Genomic DNA, 21,199 nt, shown 5'->3' on the forward strand with positions numbered 1-21,199 from the left:
TATTTAAATACTTTGAATTAATATGATTATAATAACATTTAAGATTAAGATTAACACTGGCCGGGCTTGACTTTGTTTAATATAACTAAAAAATTTAATTTAGAGTGGTATACGTTGCCTACTGTTTGCTCGGTTGTTTGCCATAGCCCATAGATAACGTTAAATAATTGTTGTTATTTTCAAAAATATAATATTTAGTTAGTTAAAAATGATTAAATATTAAAATGCAGATTGTATTTAATTATTTTTAATTACAAAATATTATATTTTAGGTTCTGAGTGGAACGATGAATGTATTGATTTTACAATGATGTATTTTTTTTTATTTTTGTTTTTTTGTGTCTGTCCTCACCTTTTAGGATAGTAGGATAATAAAAATGCTTGGATTTTCTTCAACAGTAACTTTTGCCAGTAACCTACTGTACAGCAGAGTGACATCCACTTACCCACCTTTTTGAAAAAAAATTCTGAATGGTAAATTTGAGAGAGACAATGGAGTTTCAAGTTTATGGATGTTCTACTAAAAATACTCATACTAAAAAAATATAGTAGTAAAGAAGTGACCAAAAAATAAAATGTTGTTTCCATTAAAACTTATACTGTAACACAACGGGCCAAATGTCAAACCAAATATTTGAATAATTAAATAAATATTAAATATGGAGTTTAATAAACATAGAACCAGTGCTCGAATTGGGAAAAAATAAGCAGACGAGCTCAATCTAACGATTTAAAAATTGCGTTTCAAGGGCGCAATTATTCAACACAGGCCATACAAAAAATTGTAGGGGCACACAAAAAAAAAATAAAAATAGTAGGGGACCTCCGTCCCTCTGCGCACCCCTCCAGCCCCCCTCAATTCGTGTACTGCATAGAACGTTGCAAATTCTTCGTTAGAGAATATTTCAGAACAAAGCCATTATTACCCTAGACAGCTAGACGTAAAAATGTATTTTATTTAATTTGATTAGCTTACATATATTATGGTTTCTTTATGTACCTACATTATAATAATTTTCTTGAAATGTGTCCATAAAAACGAGCTTGATTGATGAATGATTTAAAATACATAATCTAATAAAGATTAATAATTTTTAAAAAAATTATTACAAAATTATTTCAAAGTGACACAAACTACATACACCCGTTCTAATTAATGGTATCAGGGCGTACACGCGTATTTGTTGTCTCAGTCTTACAAACGCTATCTAAATATGGGAAAAGTACGCTAACAGAACGCATTTTAGTTATTTTCGTTTTAATAATAAAATACATTATAATTATTTAAAGGTACATGTAAGGGTACATGTAAGGTTGTATGTATGATATATATCTATATAGGTAGCTTATTACTTGGGGAGTAATTTTTCTCGGATGTTTTTAGTAGAATATTACAGTCTTTATTAGATCGGAAAAAGTCACCGATATAATATTATTGTAATGATTATTTTAAAAAGAACTACGATGTTATTTGAATTTTTAACAAATTACTTTATCCAAACTAATGCCTATCAATTACAGTTCCGACCAATATTGTTAAATTGTACAGACATTGTCTGACAACACTACGAGAGGGCGCCATCGATACACAATCGATGAAAGACGCGGTGCTGCCGTTGCCGTATTCTGCCGCTCAACGTCACTACAACACGTAATATTATTGTGAAATTTTATAATAGTAATTTCCAGTCATCTTATTTGTCTATGGTAATACCTACATTAATTATTAATTGAAAACAGATCCACGTAAGCATTGAAATATTATTTAGTCACATCCAACACGCCCATTGTGACACGCAAATGAGTGAAAACTACTGAAAAGATAAAAACGAACAAACCGATAGCCACCGCCACCGTCGCCGTCGAATTTTTTTTTTTCAAACGCCGTTTCCCATTTTAATATTGTTATAATTCTGTCTGATTGTATCGTGTTTTGACCTCTAAAATATTTTTTCTTTTTTCTTTTTAAGATTCCTATTGTACTTAGATTTAATCCGTTATAGAAATAATCTGATATAATCTGTTTTGAATATTTTGAAGTCAATAAACCTTTTAGTATATTATTGTACCTATAAACTATAGTTTGTATCTATATATTGGTGTAATATTATGTATTAAGTATAATATGTTTCTTATATATAAATTATAATTTATATTTTAAATTCAATAAATTATAATATCAGAAATCATAATAACATTTTATTTCCAACTTAATTTTTTTCAGATTTTTTCATATCTACCAATTTCTTATACTTATAAATACTATTATACTATCTAAATTAGATTAATCTAACTTTATTTCATTACATACCAACTAAATCCATACATGATACTTTTTTTCATAACGAATTGTTTCCTTAAGGCTCCTGCATGATGTAGATAATATTTTTGTACTATAATATTATTATCTACATTGTGGGCTCCTGTAAACGAGTCATTTTTAAGGAGTTGTGTTTAGGCAATTCTTTCTTTCGTTGCGATCGTCTTTGTGTGTGTGCAGTGGCGCCGGATCGCCAAAATAAAGGTTTGACAACATTTCATTATGACACACACCCACCTACCCAAAGGTATATTTTCGTGAGTGTTAAAGACCCCCCCCCCCCAAAAAAAAAAAAAAATTGCTAGCCCCCAAAAAATCAAAGCTGCAGTATAGGCCGCAAAGGTTAAAAATTGCAATCTCACAACTTCAAAACTCAAATTACTCATAACTGTTGAATTTAAATTAATTTTAAATTGCAGTTATGTTATATTTTACTTATATAATTAATAGTTACTTTATATTATACATTTATTTATTTATTTAAAATTAGGGTACAGGCAAATACTAAATTAATTGTTTATTACATTTATGATTAAATATTATTTAGGTACCTCGTACCTACCTAGTGGCTAGAGCCTACTAATACATTTTATAATTTAACTTTCACAAAAGATACAGTGAAATAGTGAATATTATTACTGAATCAAATTAATTCATTACATGACTTCTAAGAAACAAAGTTTTATTTCTTGAATCAAATGCAGCAATTTGAAACACATATATTAAGGTATAGGATTAGAATAGAAGATTCAACTCAACTTTAACAAATAAAGTAAGCACTATAAATATTATTCAAGTAGTAGTAATAGGAGTAAAATAAAAGAATATTTTGATAAAATTTATCAAATAAACGTATAATAAAAAAACTGTTTTATCATGGACATAAACTTTTCCAGTTATCGCTGGGTGCTGATAGTCGGTTGTTATCAATAGTAAATTAAATGAAACTATTATGACAAAATAGAAAGATACAACGGCGAATGCACAGGTCACCGAGACCGTCCTGCATGTTATTTATATACCTTATCCGCTTATTGTATTACTAATAGAATACAAACATACTAACTGTACACAAGATATCTTCATTTGTGGCTATTACTATATACAATGTTAATATACTATTAGATATTACTATTTTTGTATTGCATAAGTGACACCTAACAGTAGTATGGTACCTACGCCTACCCACCCACGCCCACCCCTTAAAAAGGTGTTACCGCTGTCACACCTTTATACCGTGTTCGGCGCCACTGTGTGTGTGTAGTAAATATTGTCATTAGTGTATAGTGTATACTCCCCGCCTATCACCCGCACATGACATTTAGTCATTAGATAAAATACCTAATTCAAAATCAATTATGTTACATTATGTACATTTGTTTTTTTTAGGGGGGGGGGCATTGTCTTTTCAAGTTTCACGACACAAATATTTAAAAACAGTCCAATTTATTAACCTGGATGCTAGGCCAATGGTGTGAGAGGGGTGTGAACATGACGTGTGAGTGCAAAAATCGTCAATTACTACTTAAAAATTATATACAATATTACAATATACATATTCTGAAATCAATTGTGTTACCATGACCAAAACATTCAAAAATGTATTAAACATTAAAACCAAATATTTATTGGTGTTTAATTTTGTAATCAACTTCAAAACGTGTAATATAGTATGTACTAATGTTTAGTAATCTAAATGTAAATTCTACCTAAAATACTAGAACACTCACAAGTTTTTGGTAATTTTAATTTTTAATTAAATAGTAGATAGTTGGTTCACGTATTCATAAATAGTAGTTAATACAGTAATGATGTCTAAAATACTGAATTTCGTATGAAAATTAAACAGTCATCAACTTTTGTTTGCAAAATATCAATGTATATTCTATACTGATTAATAAGTAGCCAAGTAGGTAATAACAACTATAATAAGTCATATCTAGACTAGACTAGACTAGACACCTAGTATAATGTTATATAAGTACTTAAGCCAATACAAATAATGACTAAAAATGTAAAAGACGTGTATTATAATTTATAGACTATAGCTGTATTATCCCCGTATACGGTGAGGTACCTATACAATATATAACATTATAACAATATTATAACATTAAACATTGAACGTGTTATAACTTATAAATATCAAATATTATTTTTAATATTTTTATTTAAAATATTATAATATAATAAAACATATATTAGGTAAAATTTTAATAAATTTAAATTGTATTTTATTCAAACAATAAATATTTAGTCCAAGTTAACTGCAGTCTGCAGACGTCTAACATTAATACATATTTGATGGTAAATTAAGAACAGTCCCAGTAAACATTATAGTGTAAACTAGGTACGTCTATAAAAAGGATAACTTTGGTTAGTATACGTCTTATACGTTGTTTCAATATGTATATTGTTAGTATAAATGTATAATATACGTTTAACCAAGTTTATTTTTCGTGTACGATAGGTAGAACTGTATTCGTAGGTACATTTTACGTGTTGACTCAGAGGCGTAGCCAGGGGGGGGGGGGGCTATAGCACCCCCTATACAAAATGTCTGGCTATACTTGGTGGTGTATCTTGTATCTAAGTCTTGTATTTCACATCGACAGTACGTTTATTATTGGCTGGTTGAAATAACATTGTTGTTTACTTGTTGTAGAGGTAAAAAGTCACATACACTTTACGTTTACGGAACGTTGAGTAGTATTTTAAAATACGCAATATTTTTCATATTATCTTGAATAATTTCCATCGCGATTATTGTACAAACATTTTATGGTATGACAACGAGAGGGCGCTATCAGTACACGATAGCTGTCGTCTACGAAAGACGCGGTGCCGCCGTATTTCGCCGCGTTGTCATTACACGTAGCAACATAGCCATCGAATTTACGTATGACAAAACGTCGTTTGTTGTTATTCCATTGTAACGATACTGATCGTAATATGTTCAATCGGTTATTTGCAAACTTGTACGTGTCTTACAACTATTAAACAAAGGAAAAAACAAATTCTCGTAGAATTAGACAACGAAATCCGTGTTTTTGGAAAGTAATATTTTATGTATGCGTACGTTTTTTTCTGACGCTAGATAGCGCTATTGAGCTGTACCGTTTGTCTGATCGTATCGTCGACAATTAATCAATAAAATCATCCATTTAAATGCAATTATTATCAACCTGTGAGGTACACATCATGAAATTAATGACGTATACAGCTGATTTTTAAAATGCGATTTTTCGAAAATCGATATTTTCACTTTTCCAGACACGCTCAAATTTGAAACTACAATCGTCTTAGAATTGCGTTTATCTTTAAGATACCTCAGTGATGTTAATAGAGTATCGCTTCTCGGCCTATCGGCTAAGATCAAAGTGTAGTATCTGTTCTTATCAGCTTAACATCTGATACACCTCTCATTGAGAGGTTCAAATGTTAAACTAATTTTTTCAAACATGGTGGAGATTTTGGGGCTTGCTCCTGCTCCACCGCGGGTTGACCCGGTATTGCAGTACCACCGGGAACGGCCCACATAATAATCATGATCAATTACAATAATTATATATCAATTATATAAACGCTTATCCAATTTATAATTATGATATATTGAAATATTTTCTCAGAATGTTGGAAGAATATACATTTTAAAAAAATTATAGATTTTGGACCAGCCGTTTTGATTTCTGTGAATTTTACAAACAGCCTGCTGCCGCCGCTTTTTTTGGATCACGCACGTTTGGCTGGTGTCTGTTTCTTGGCCCAGCTGTTACGTGTATTGTAATTTAAACGTCGACCAGCTGAACGCTGCTTTTTGGAGCAGAGTCTGGTCGTCACCGTGTCTACGTGAGTTCTTCAGTGTGTTTTTTCGACGTACCTGGTGCGGCCCCCTCAGTAGGGTCCGATGGCTGCCCACGCTGGCAGTAGCCAGGTGGCCGGCCCATCAAACCGCCCTGACCCAGTGCCGCCACTAGACCGAGACGAGTCGGATAGCGGACTCAGTGTCCGACGGTGGCAGCCCCGGGGCAGGTGAGACCCCTGCGCGTCGCCGACAGCCCACGCTTGAGGGGCAGACGCCTCACATTCTGGTACCGACTGCCAACAGCCCTCAGATGCCCGCACGAACGCTGCTCGACGCAAATCAAAGTGAAATTGTGGACAAGCACCGTCGGTAGCGGGATTGTACTTGGTATCCGGCCGGGTGGACACAAGTGCACAGTCGCAATCGAGGCAGCTGAACCTTGCACGATGGTCTTTCGTCGAAATAAAGTAGAAATTGACTCCGTGGTACCAGGGTCGCATGAACTAGCACTACTTTTCTTCAGTTTTGACGTCAGCGGCGGTGTCGCTGCAAGCGTCGGAGACGGCGGCAGTAGTTTCTCGTTCAACGGCTACCACAACATACATTCCTGTTACTTATATTCTGATCTTTCGCGTTATAATACGGGTTTACTAAATGAGGGGGCAACGAAACATCACCATATTTAAATTAGTTTTTGATTGCACATAATCAAAAAAAAAACTGATACACCTTTCATTGAAAGGTTCAAATGTTAAACAAATTATTTCAAATTTGGTGGAAATCTTGGGGCTAGCTCCTGCTCCACCGCTGGTTGACCCGGCATTGCAGTACCACCGGGAACATAATAAACATAATCGTAGTATTACAAATATTTAGAATTTTGGTTTTCAAAATTAAACCGTTTAATTTTGGATTCTCGAAATAGTTACTGGTTGTTCTTAAAAAGATTGCGAATAATTTTTACATTGATTGATTTTTACATTGATTACATACAATCCACTAAAGAATATTACTATTATGAATATTTCGAAGTGCGTGCATTCATAACATTAAAAAGTAAAGTTCATTTAAAATATTATTATTTATATTGGTGAACCAAGTAGGTAGTGACCACAAGTTTTTTATTTCCACTCCGAAGGGCGTTTTCGTGAAACGTTTATATTGTTGGCAAAAAGGATTTTAACAAATGCTCATAAATTTGTTTTATTCATTAATCACGAAATGTGAATCACCTCGATCGAGCGTTTCTGATGAGTGTGTACACCAAGGAACATAGGTAATTAATAATAATAATAATATTATTATATAAAAAATGACTGGTTAGTAGAACGACACCTCTCAATTTTAATGATAATATTATACGCTTTACTGATAACTGATAAGTGATAAAAATGTTTTTTCTACATAAAATCAGTCAACCAGTGAACGGAAGACGGATTGTATAATATTTGAGTCAATATTTTCCTATGATTCTGATACTGGTTTAATATGTACCTGTGCCGTAGCCAGGGGCACTGGGTGTGGCGAATATATTTTCCCACACGAGATATCAGGTAAAAATCACACCCAGGTATGCATACGTAAGTTCCCACACGAAAAAAAATTACACCGAATACAAACTTCCTTCCCAATGTGTTTGTTTTTGTGTTGCATAAAAAAGTCCAATACATTTTTAATTGAATCTAGTCCAAATATATAATAAAAATTAATAATATAATGTGTAGGTATGGTCCACATATTATTTGTATAGGCATAAATAATAATAGTTATAATAATTATAATAATAGTAATAGAAAAAATTTTATTTTATTTGGCTTATTGCGAAAGTTCAAACACTATGAAGACACCCTGTGAAGACATAGTCATACTGAGTAATTATTTTTTAGTTATAAGCTGATATTTTGTTATTGATATAGTTTCCTCCCTAGTATTTGGGCTAGTGCTAGTTCTGATACAAGTCTTACTACAAACACTTACAAAAATACAAATAATATGTGGACCATACCTACACATTATATTATTAATTTTTATAATATATTTGGACCAACTACGTTTAAGTTGTCAGTCCTAAGTCTGAATAAATTTTCGTGTGGGAACTTTCGTACGGGTGTATTTTTTTCCGTTAGGGAAATTACATATGTACTTGCATACCTGCTATGTTTCGTGTGGGAACTTACTAAACCCGACTGGGCGAGAGTGCCTCCCCCAATTTGTTTTATGAATATTTATGTCATATAAAGGAATAACAGGTGATCAGTATTCTAGGTCTACAATACTAGAGATAAAAAAAATAATTTGGCAGTGCTATATATTATTGATGTGCCTAGTTAAATTTGTTTAACTTTTTATATCTTAATTATAAAAAAAATTTCAGAAACTAAACGAAAAATGTAATTAATACTGACCATTTTATTAAAATGGCCATTATACAATACCTGTAGGGACTGCAGGAACCTTGATGATTTTTACTGTTCCCCGGTTCCGGTTCCCAGAAAAACTAAAATGTTGGTTCAGGTTCCAGTTCGGTTCTTAAAAAATGAAAAATTTGTTCAACGATTCTGGATTCATTAGCCATGACAGGGTTTCATCTATTCCGCCAGACCTTTTTATACTAGGGGATAAGGTATATCGATTCCGCCAGTTCAGGTAGTCTTTAAACAACCTATCGATTACGCCAGGGAAAAAATAATCTTCCCAAACAAAAATTAGAGTTTTATTTTACTTACATATAGCTATGTTATAATTATTATAAATATTATATGAAATACCTGTATAAAAATGTTATCTCTATAATAAATTATAAAAATAAGTAAGAACACAAAATATATTTATCAAAAAAAAAATTGTAGATTTATTAATAGATTATGAAAATAAAAAATTAATAGTTTATATTTCATTAGTTTGGCATCATCACATTATAAAAAATAATATCGTGGACGCGATTCCATCGCCACAGGTGCGCGTAATTAAGTCAATATTTTGACAGGACGAGTTGTAGCCTGTAAGTAATTTAAAATGAATTATAACTTATGAAACTTCCACAAAAATTTAAGTATATTACACCCTATCTTTTAGTATAAAAATTAGGAAAAAATATCAATTATTGATGAAACGGGACGGGATTCCACCATCACAGGTGCTAAAATATAGTCAAAATTGTAAACGGGACGAGCTGTAAATAAGTCCCAATTTGTTTAAGACTTGTAAAACGTATATCAAAATTTTAGTAGATTTATCCCTATCGATTAATGTAAAAATCAGCAAAAAATATTCATTATTGCAGAAACGGGACGGGATTCCACCGTCACAGGTGCTGAAATATAGTCCAAATTGTAAACGGGACGAGCTGTAGTTAATTCAAAAATAAATTAAAACTTATGAAACTTACACCCAAATTTTAGTAGATTTAATCTATGCTATAGAGTATAGGTAACCATTATAGAATGGTCTATTATATTATCAATGTTTGAATGCTATTAGTAGCCTATTACCTACTTATTATTTATGATTCATGTATCATATTAGTTGTTAGTGACAAACATGGTATCGTCCAATGTCAATGTTTTATCATAGAAAATTTCAATTTAATAGCTAAGCGATTTCCCAGGTTTTAGATTTAATTTGTTCCTGCAGAATATAATATGCATAAATATAATAATTTGTTTTTTTTCTCTAAAAATATGGTGGAGGTTATTATTAGTATGGTGTTATTTTCAATAATTTTATACTTTTGTGTCATGTCATTATAACAATGAACAAGGTTATAAAAATCATTGTAATCAAGAATATTGGTCAAAATTATGTGTAACTCTGAATGCAATAGATGGACGATTTACCGATCTGCTGATTCATTATTCAAAGAAGTAAAATAAAATCAGATGATTACCATGGTAAAAAAAAAAATTTAATCATAGATTAAAATCATTTGAATATTATTTTTACTCTGAATTCATTTGGAATTTTCTCAAGGTTTTCCAAGAACCTGCGTCGGTTACCTATTTAATAATATATATGCTTTAAAACTTTTAATAGTAGACATTAGACAATAAATCAAATGAAAAAAAAAATAGCGTATTACATATTACCGGTAAGAACCTATAGTTTTATCAAAAATAAATATGGTACAGCATTGGTTTTGAGTTTCAACTTATAGTTGCATTTCGGTCAATATAATCCAAATATCCAATAGTGGGTTGTGGGTATAGACTGTGGTTAGAACCATAGCCTCTTACTAATAGACCGGTCTTCTTTAAGTAGCTGCTGTAGAAATTGGCGATTAAACATCTCATTAGTATTTGTTCATCATTGGATATCTTGTAATAATCCAATAATATACAATTTTATTCTATTCGTATAAGCATTGATTATGAGTACTATAATTATTATTTATTTTTATTACTATTTTTATACACTATATTATTCATAATCAATAGTATGAACACAGATTATATTTAACTAAAATTAAATTTATAAAATCTGTGTTAAGGTCCCCACACACTGCAGCGGTGGCGGTGGCGGTGAATTGATGCAGGACACATTTCACCGCGGCGGTAAAACCAAGACAATAGAATTTAACGCCACCGCCACCGCCGCAGTGTGTGGGGACCTTTATAAGGTATAGAGCTTTTATCTAGGCTCTCCAGTATAAGATACATTAATATCTATGGTTAGAAACTAAGAAATATCTTAAATCCTTGTGGCTGCTACCGCCTGCTGGATACCCTAGCTCGGTGGCATTTTCCAGCCATGGTGCCTAGGTACATTTTTCTGATACTGTCTTAAGATTATTAAGCAACTAATCCTCGGTTATGAAGCTCTTATGAACGGGCTCTGGTGGTACCATCTACCAGTCAAGTACCACAATATTATTATTATTTCGATAATTGATTGTCGACTTACAAAACTTAATGAAGACCATGGTTTCAACAATCCATTGAACATTGTCGGCATTATTTTGCTTGTAGTAACAAATATGAGCCTATGTCTGTAAAATACCGCCAAAATATACAGACCCACGTAGCCACATTGACATTTTAACTATAAAATTAAAATTAGCAATTTAATACATATTTATGTACTAAATAATATTATTGGTTTACTTATTATCTTTGTGCTTGCATTATAAACTGTATCAATGCATATATAAATTTAACATATTACAACTGTTTAAAATGCAAGCACAAAACTAATAAATAAACTTATTATATTTAGTACATAAATATGTATCAAAATTGCTAATTTAAATTTTATAGTTATATTAATTGAAAATATTCACTTGAATCAAAAAGTTTGAAACTCTGTTTAATATTTAAAATTATAATAAAACCATTACTTCTTAGTACATCTTCATTCAAATTAAATATTATATTATTTTGAAAACATAACAAACAACAAAAAATTGCATAAATACAAAATTTAATATTGCAAAATAAAGAAAACAATTTATACATGTTACCAAATGCGTAACATAATATCTCTGAAACACAGGATTCACTTTAAAATAAACTGATAGGTAATAATAATGATAGATAACATTTGTTACAACATACAATATAATTTAAACATGTTTTTCATTAGTAATTATTAATATTGGTTCTATAGAATACCAATTTTAGAGCTCTTTAAAGCTCTGGTTTAAATTCGTACTTGCCATACATTTGGTATTTATTACATTATATATATATACAATTAAATTAATAAAAAAATACACTATAAAGTTATGATATAATTGCCATGCATATATTCAGTTTCAATTAAATGTACAAATGTAAGACTAACTATAAATATAATATATAAAATAATAAAAGGAATATATAGAGGAATTTGCCAAGTATTTAATGTTACACAATATGCATAGTTACATATTCTTGAAACTTAAGTAGTTTCATTATAATTTAAATTATTTTAATAACATAGAAATAATAATGTTGAACTTGTGGAGAGAACATAATATAATAATAATCAGAAAAATTAATAATAAATTGTAAAGAAAACCACCACCAAGAAACAAAAAACGCCAAAAATATCCCCTGACTTAGTAATTTATTAAATTTTAGATACATATACTGCAATAACATTCATAAAAAAAATTAATTATATCAGAAAAATTGTAATAACATTAAATATTCATCTATTTTATGCAGTTTTAAATAGTTATTTTTTTAAGTAGTCACAATTCAAGAAAAAAAAATATTTAGATTGATGTAAGTGCATATTTAGAGTTCAATGAATTCAAATACTTAATAAAAAAAGAAAATAATATAAACAGTTGAATTAAGTGGATATAATAGTTTTTAGTATTATCTAGAGAGCCTATAAGAGCTTATACAGCCTCTCTAGTTTTATCTAATAAGTTCATACTTAATAAACAAAATATATAGGTACTGTTCAATTTCCACATTAGAATATTAAATAAGGTATTATATTGTATGAATTCTGATTTTCATCAGGTTTGTCGTGAGATTCTGGAATAATCATTACTCGTGTTGGTATTGCTATTGGTTTTATGAGAGCGATTATTATAAACATATGAGTTGCCTTGTTGATAACCTCGAGATGGTCCTCCTGTATAAATAGATATTGTTAAATGTTATTCATTATCAAATATAAAATGCATAACCAACCTTCTACTGTATATGAAGCTTTAGGTTTTATGGAAGTAGATCTTTTATTAAAATCATTTGAGTGGCTCCTAGGATTACTACCATTAGAATTAGTATAATGCCCAATATTACGTTCTAACGATTGCTGCCCGTAATTGGTTTGATAATATTTTGAATTATTAGAGGAAGTAGCAACAGGGTATGATTCTTGTTTATTGAAAACCACTGATTTTTGCAATAGCTCATCGAGATTCTCTGTATATCCTAAATTGATAATTTATTTTAAATCAACTTTGTTATGTTTATATCTATAGGGTAAGAATAGCTGTAACTTTCTTGAATTGGAATTCTACATTACCTGAAGGTCAGACAGTCACATATTGCATGTTTATAAACAAATTTAAACATTTTATTGAGATTAAAGTTAAAAAATTAGTATGTGCTATCAAGAATAAAAGTAATACTCTAAGATAATCTTGTGTTATATTATACTTAACTTTGTTATATTTTAACCTTTTACTAATAAATGTTACTAAAGCTACAAGTACTAAACCAAATAAATTATTCAAAATTATAGGTAACACCTATATCCTATCTTTACATAATACATTAAAATGTTATAGTAGATAAATAATCATTTTATATACCGTTAGTAACTAAACCGAAATTAGATGAGGAATGTTTTGGTGATGGTTGAGTTGGTTCTGCTGGTGCTTGGTTTTGTTTATCTACTTCAGCCATTTGAACCCAATTGTTTTTTATGAGCCAGTCATTATTTGTGCTGTTATTTATCATTTGAGCCATTGACCAGTTTTCTCTAGGTAAATTATTACTATCTCCTGATTCGGTTTTACTTTGCCAGTTTACTTCATTTTTTCCTGTCCAGGAGTTAGAAGTATTAACATCCACGACATTTTCTAAATGATTTTGTTTTGTTTCCTAAATAAAAATATTCTCATTAACTACATTGATTAATTTTAAGTAAAAAAAACTTGTGTGAAATAGGTACCAAAGTCCGGTGTTGTGGAGGAGTAGACAGTATTTGTAAAATTGCATCATCTGTTGGTCCATGATTAGCGTAAATAGAAGAAGAAAATGTTTGAGTTGGTATAGAATTCAGATCAATGCTTATAATATCTTCTTCAAGTTGAGAATCCTGAAATAAAAATAATTTTTTTAAGGATATTTACTTAGTTTCAAAGTTTTAATAATACATATATAAATAGTAAATACTTGTAAAAAGTCAAATGATGTATTGAGTACTGAATCTGTGGGGTTTTTACTTTTTTGTAGGTTTTGTTCAACTGTTTTTCCACCAATATTATTATTTGTAAAATAAATTGTTTCTATTTTATTTGGAGTGAAATCCAAATTAGGAATACTAGAAACTAAATAAGTAATGATGGTTAAAATAACTTAAAATACAATTTGTTAGTAAATTACTTGGTATATTATCTGGTGAATCTTCAGTTACGGAAGCTATTGATTGGTGAATATGTTGAGGTATTTTGGTTTCTAAACTATTATCTTCATTAATTGTATTTACCTTAAACGTAATGTAGTGTAATAATCATAGATATCATTTAAACTATTTATTGTACTAACTTTTTTATCAACATGTTTCAGTTTTGCTATATTGTTTAGATAACCACTTTTTTCAATTTTTAACAAACATTCTTTTAAATGTGCATAACTTGTACCAGCTACAATATTAGGTCTACTATCTATAAGCTTCATGTAATGCTTGGAAACAGTCTTAAGTTGATCCTGTAATTTAAAGAAATATTAACAAAAATTATTTAAAAATCAAATATGCGCTAATAATATATTTCACACTAAAAGAAATTATTACATTATACATTTGAAATTCAATAAATATTTGCTTTATAGAGATATCTCTATTAGTAATGTGCTAAAAAATCTAATTTGTATACAGTTTTATTTTATTTTTTGTTATTTCCAGTTAAAAAAAAAAAAAATTAATGTAAGATTTCAGAAATTATTGTAAGATTATTATGAGATTTTTTCTTTTTTATATTTATTTTATAAATAAGAATGTTTTTTTTTTTATTTAGCTGGTGGTTTGTAAATGAAAAGGTAACATGAAAATATAAATGTTATAATAATAATATAATTGCATGTTATAATGTTATATGTTTATGTTTTAATGATTGAAATAAGTAATCATTTTTAGCACAGAACAATTATATACAAGTGATATTCTGTTCGACAGTATGGTCTCTGGAGGTATGCAAGTGTTATTATACATAATATGCCTATACTTTGTCGCTGTATATAGTATATCTAGTTTGGTTTTTACATTTAACATATCGTAAATTTTCCATCTTACACAATAATGACTTTTTTATTTTAGTTAATATTAGTAATTATTATTATAAACATTAATTAAAACAATTGAACCCAATAATAATAATAATAATGCAAAATAATAATATTAAACATTTTTACTTTGCATATTTTAGCATATTATGGGTGCAGGTGCATATTTTCCATAAAATTAATTTAAATGTTTTAATTTAATTTTATGATTTTATATAAAATTATTATATATAAATGTATTTCACAAAACCCATCTTTTTATATAACATTGTTTGTATTTGTTACTTTACAATGCCAAAATTTCCAAGTTCAAAATGACTATCATTTGGAAAATGGATTGAACCGTACAACAAATTGAGTGAAGTATTTAAAATCTTAAAAGTTAATTTAGTTTTTAGTCAGTATTTTAATTAAGTAGTTGTAGAAGAAAAAAAGTTTCAAATTGATCAGTACTTGACCTGATTTAATTTTAAAAAAATGTTCTTAAATTATTAATAAAAATAAAGACCTGCTAATATTAAAACAAATGTCTTAAATACACCAATGTGAAAGTGTTGACTTCTAGAATTTTTCTATCCAACATTTCTCCCTAGAAATGTCGAGTTTTAAGCATCCATAAGCGTTGATGCGAACTAAAATTTTTTTGCTTACAACTACATTGCTACAAATCGTTATTATAATTTAACCCAGATTAATATAGAAAATATTGTCATTAGGTACTTATTGTTTTTCCAATAATGATTATTGTATATTTTTTCATCACTATCATGAAATATACTGTATATAATATTGTAGTTTATTGATACAATAATTTTTTCATCAATAATGTTTCGATTTTATAACTTTACAATAAATAAATAGCTGTAATATTAAAAAATTATTTTGCATATTTTGTGCTTTTTTAGTGGATATTTGAAACTTTATAAGTGCATATTTTAAAATTTAAAATACAAATCCAGTTTTCTCACATTTTTCAAAAAACAACGATTTGTGTGTATTTAGGGATATTTCAAAGGGGTGTCAATATATTATATAAATATTTAGAAATTAAAGTATAGTCAAGGTTATGTAAAATAAAAATGATTTAATAAAAATAATCAGCCAATCAAGACATACAATTATATGTATGGAAAAAACAAAATTGAAAAAATAAATTTAATTATAAAATAATTTATACATAACACATTCTAAAGGGAAGGGGGGTTGTGTCATTTTATCTTCCCTCCCTCATGCCACTGGCTTTATGTGTTTCTTAAAGTTACCTCAAAAAGTGGTTTTCCTTCTTCTACTCTCCGTTTTGGTGATACCATTTTAGAAAAATATGACAATTTTGAGAGCTCATCATCTGTCAATTGTGCTGCACCATTATTACCAGCTAATAAATCTTGTTTCACAGTTTCATCTTTAATACTTTCCAGTATATTCTAAAAGGAAAGATAAGTATATGTATATGTTAATATATAAATTCTTTGAATATTGGTTATTAAAAATATCTACAATATAATCTTATGTTTAAGATAATCAGAATTATCGTGGCGTTATTGAAATATTAACCAATAGAGAATGCATAATGTTAATAAAATATTATATATTAATAAATTAAACAAAATGAAAGATACAAATTCGTTTTTTAGTCCATTATAAAATTTTAAGTCTTAAACTTCAATTGCATTCGGTGTTAGACTATGAAAACTGCAATATAATGAAATTTAAAAATAAAAAATTAATTTAATATAATACAATTTAAATTCAAATTGTTTTACAATAATTTATCGTTGGAATTGTGTAGAATCTGTATATAAAATGTATATTAGGTCATATATGAATATTCAAATTAATATAACAAGTCAAGAGAGAATCACTCTTAAATCGAATAAATGCATTTACCTAAGTTAGAAAACAATCAATCAAAAGTCATAATTAAAATTATATCAAACCACATGATTAGTTTAAGCAAACAAAAACTTATTAATAGTACTGACCAGTGAATTATAGACTAATGGCATCCCTGAAGAAGTTCAAGATGAAATTGAATATGAACACTGGCCTAAACTATATGTTATTATAATAACAGGGCTAGTATTGAAATAATTATAAGGAATAGATTTATACATGTGTTTAGACTTTCAAATTAAAATATCAGGATAAAATAAGAAGTGATTTTGTTTACTTTCCTAAGAACTTTGTGATTATAATTGATATAACTACCTATATTATTAAGTATAACAGGTAAATTTAGTATCTAGATCCATTACTATGTATTTTTAAAGGTGTTGTAGTTATACAATTTAGTTTTTTAATAGCATATCCAGAATGAGTAAATATATAAACAAAAATAGTAAAAATATTCCAATTTGTCGACATTAAATTATTAATTTAAAAAAGCATTTTTTCTTTGCATATTTAACAATATAACTAAATAATTTAGCGGCTCCTATATACTTGCTAATTAAACTATAATTTGTTACTTTCAATTATTTAATTATTTATTTTACATCAAGAAATTACCTGAAAATTTAAAACCTGCTTGATTTTACTATCTACATTGGTAGGAAGCTTATCACCATTTGTACTATTTCTATTTTGTTTTGCTGTTATTAAAAGCGTATTTAACTGGTCTTTCAGATTTCTTGCAAAATCTAAAGTACTAACTACTTCATTAAACTTTGATGCAGCAAGTAATTGATCGTCACTCAATTGAACTCCTTCCTCTTGTTGTTGAAGGTATCCTTCTAATTTAAGCTAAATACAATAATAAAAAAAAATTATAAATTCATTAGTTTTTATTATAAATTATAATCATTTGTTATATAACTGTATATAGTTAATAATGCATATTAGATAACAAGAACACTAATAACTAAGTAATATTAAGTGACCAAGCGGTGGACTGAACACCTGAAATAGTATTCTTCCTACTCATTTGAAATTAGAATTTCCAATTTTGATTTAGATGCGTCAATATTTTCAAAATCATTAAACAGTAAGAACAGTTTTAATTTACAAAAACAGTAAAAAAGGGTACATAGTTTATATTTGAAACAAATATATTTGTATTACTAATCTCTAAAGGATACTTCTAAAATAATATAAAAATCCAAGTATTAAAAATTTGATCTTCAAATATAGGTAGGTAGGTTTAAATTTTGAAAAATTATAATTTGAATAAATTAACTATTGACCCATTGAGGAACAAATTAAAAATAAACATACTACTCTGAGAGTAGTTTAGGAATGGAAAATTGAAAAAAAATTTAGAATAATATGTCTGAATGTTTGAGCTATAATTATGAATAATATTTAGTATTTACCATTTACGCCTCTTTTTATCACCATATTTTAAAAGATGACATATAAATGCACCATAAATAAGTGTATATAATGAATACATCTTTTTATAAGATAAAACCTTATAAAATGCATTGATAGTAAAAATTTATATATACATCAATGCTCCCTATGACTATATTTTTTAAATACCAATTTAAATGTCATTGTTTATCAACGAAAAAAGGGCAAAAGAAGGATGAGCATGCTTAGGGAATACTGCACTTTGGATTTTATATATTTTATATATTTTCCAGCTATATTTATTAGTAGTATTGTAAGGCTACAGCCCCTATCCCTTCAATATTTACTTAATTATTCAGACCAAACTGTGCCAATACTAATGCATTATTACAGTTATTAATTATTATAAATGTGTATAATAAGCTTAAATTAGTAGACAAAATTAAATGTAAAGCTTACATTTTTAACTTATATAAAGGTAGGTCAAATCATATTGTACTAAATAATAAATATTTTTTGAGTTATTTTTTATAAATAATTATAATATTTTATACATTATATGTTGGTGGTAGGTTATCTCAATGTAAAAAAAAATTTCTGTAAATTAGATAAATAGGTAATTTAATAACTGCGTCAATTTACCCGTTTGTGTATTATTGAATAATGTTTTACTAGATAGTATTAAAATTTATATATAATATATTTCATGTATGTAAGTACCTACAATTGAGAATATAATATAACCTAAGCCCAAAGGTACCTTACTCTCAGGTCAAGTTTATGCTAGTTTACAAAATGATTACCATGCATAATGTATTTCTAATTGCTAATAGGTAGATAGTTAGTTTTATACCATATGATTGCCCAATTATAATTATTTATTCATGTGATTTCTTAATAGTGCTTGTGCTCTGTAGACATGAACTATTCTGAAACTTTTGCCATGAGCCTATTATTAAAATTATAGGAAACAATACCATCTGTTATGTAAGATTCTTTTAACTTTATAATATGCTTTCCACAAATTTTTCTATTATCCAAGTATTTATATAATTAATAGCTTACTAAAAATCTAATACTATCTTACCTAAATGCTAAAGAGCTGAAGACACAAATAATATTGGTCTCAAATGTATAGAACATAAAATATATAAATGTTAAGTACTTCGTACTTCTATAATAAAATAAGTAGGTAGCTACATGTTTTGATTTTCCATAGCTGGAGGTTTTTGGCTGAAATGAAATGAATAATGGTCACTTGATCACTTATTAACAAATTTAAATAGGAAAACTTATTGAGACTTTAATGTAAACGACAATACAATATGATCAAACTCTGCAGTGCCAAATCATATTATTCCCTATGAGGAATTAAATTGATATTATGGTCAGATAAATAGGTGGAGAAAACGGTGCAAATCGAACGTTCGTCAAAGTGGAGAAAAATGATTAATGTCAGCGACAAGACAATACGTCCAAGTTACCTTGCGTTTTTCCAGGTTTCTGATTTTGTGTTCGATGATCAACATAGTCTTTTGCATCAGATCGTCGTTGGAAGTCAACGAAGTCATGTTTTGGCCGTTCTGTTCGGGCCCGGCAGTGGATAAGTTGCGTTATTGGTCGAGACCGAGAAAAATCAGACAGTCGTGCAGGACACAGTACTGCGCGGTGTGACACGGACGTGCAAAAACGACGGGTGTCCACGAATAATATTGACAATGTCGACGGACAGCAGTCTGGCAAGCACGAGAAGCGAAATAGATCGCAATCCAGTGGGTTTTACCGGATGGACGACCGATGGTACCGTACGCGCAGCCCGACTATCGGCGGTACGCGACGGACGAAAATAGAAACGAAATGAAAAGATATTAAATTTATTACAATATTATTATCCGATATATCACTGGGAAAAACTGATTACAAGATAATGGAATGAAAAAATGGACGATATGACAATATTATGTACAAGTGTACAACAACATTGTTTACGCATGAGCGGTGTGGGGTAACTGGTATGCAGTGGCGGTGGTGGAGGCGGCGGCGGCCGCGGTGACGATGATGATTATTATCACATCGTGTCAACCTCCGCCGTGAGACGAGAGCGCTGAAATCGCGGCGGCGTCGGCGATTCGGCATTCGGCGAACGACCTCTCATCTCTCTCTCGCGTCGTCAGCTACTCAGCTATAATAGACTATTAGACTCGGGCCCAGGCCGACAGACGTCCACGCTTCCACTACAGTCCATACTCTGCCACACGGACACGGACGTACGCTTGACAAAATAAATTTGTACGGCATTACGCCATCACGGCCAACTTTACCGCATCCATCGAATTATCGTGTGTCGGTGCGTTACTATTTACTGCGTATTGCTTTACTACCTTTATTACTGCGCAGTGGCAGTGCGTTACTGCGTTAAGGCTCAGTCAAACAGTGAGTGGGCTGCCATGCCATGGTGTACTGGTACGCGGGCAGCGGTCTGGTTGTTTCATTTTACAGTGCCCGCTTTCTGTTTGACTGAGCCTTTGGTGGACGCGAGTGATTACGTAGTAGCGACACCACGTCTTTCTCTCTCGAACAGAAATATTTTGTTCGCGTCACCCACGATTAGTACATGAATACTAAAATAATATAATTTTACCATAGTATAAAACAAAATCCATTTTCTGTCTGTATGCTTAGATTTTTAAAACTTCGCCAACGGATTTTGATGCGGTTTTTTTTAATTGATAGAGTTATTCAAGAAGAAGGTCTATAATTTATATGTACCTATATTGTATATAACATGCATAATATAGTAAATAACACTGCCCTTTTTTGTATGTACGAGCAGTGCTCGAA

At 29.5% G+C, this 21,199-nt stretch overlaps 1 protein-coding gene, 1 non-coding gene and 1 pseudogene across 3 annotated transcripts; 2 read left to right on the top strand and 1 right to left on the bottom strand.

Moving 5' to 3' along the window:
• Window positions 1–5,669: 5,669 nt before the first annotated feature.
• Window positions 5,670–5,863, top strand: LOC132937633 (U2 spliceosomal RNA). The gene has a single exon (XR_009663746.1). It is a non-coding gene; the product is annotated as a U2 spliceosomal RNA (small nuclear RNA).
• Window positions 5,864–6,803: 940 nt separating this feature from the next.
• LOC132937654 (U2 spliceosomal RNA) lies at window positions 6,804–6,980 on the top strand (annotated as a pseudogene).
• Window positions 6,981–12,148: 5,168 nt separating this feature from the next.
• Window positions 12,149–20,696, bottom strand: LOC132935794 (uncharacterized). 2 transcript variants are annotated; one of them, XM_061002411.1, is made up of 10 exons: window positions 19,843–20,693; window positions 17,576–17,809; window positions 16,330–16,491; window positions 14,333–14,494; window positions 14,171–14,273; window positions 13,961–14,115; window positions 13,737–13,883; window positions 13,375–13,666; window positions 12,749–12,991; window positions 12,149–12,689 (listed from the first exon to the last, which is right to left on the bottom strand). In XM_061002411.1, exons 1-10 carry the CDS (start codon window positions 19,927–19,929, stop codon window positions 12,571–12,573), a joined length of 1,704 nt encoding a protein of 567 aa, XP_060858394.1. In that variant the 5' UTR covers window positions 19,930–20,693; the 3' UTR covers window positions 12,149–12,570. The 2 variants fall into 2 exon arrangements, with proteins under 2 accessions (XP_060858394.1, XP_060858395.1); XM_061002412.1 differs by lacking the exon at window positions 12,749–12,991 and having other exon boundaries at window positions 19,843–20,696.
• Between the last annotated feature and the right edge of the window lie 503 nt (window positions 20,697–21,199).

The sequence above is a fragment of the Metopolophium dirhodum genome, chromosome 1, assembly GCF_019925205.1.
Source record: "Metopolophium dirhodum isolate CAU chromosome 1, ASM1992520v1, whole genome shotgun sequence".
NCBI lineage: Eukaryota > Metazoa > Arthropoda > Insecta > Hemiptera > Aphididae > Metopolophium > Metopolophium dirhodum.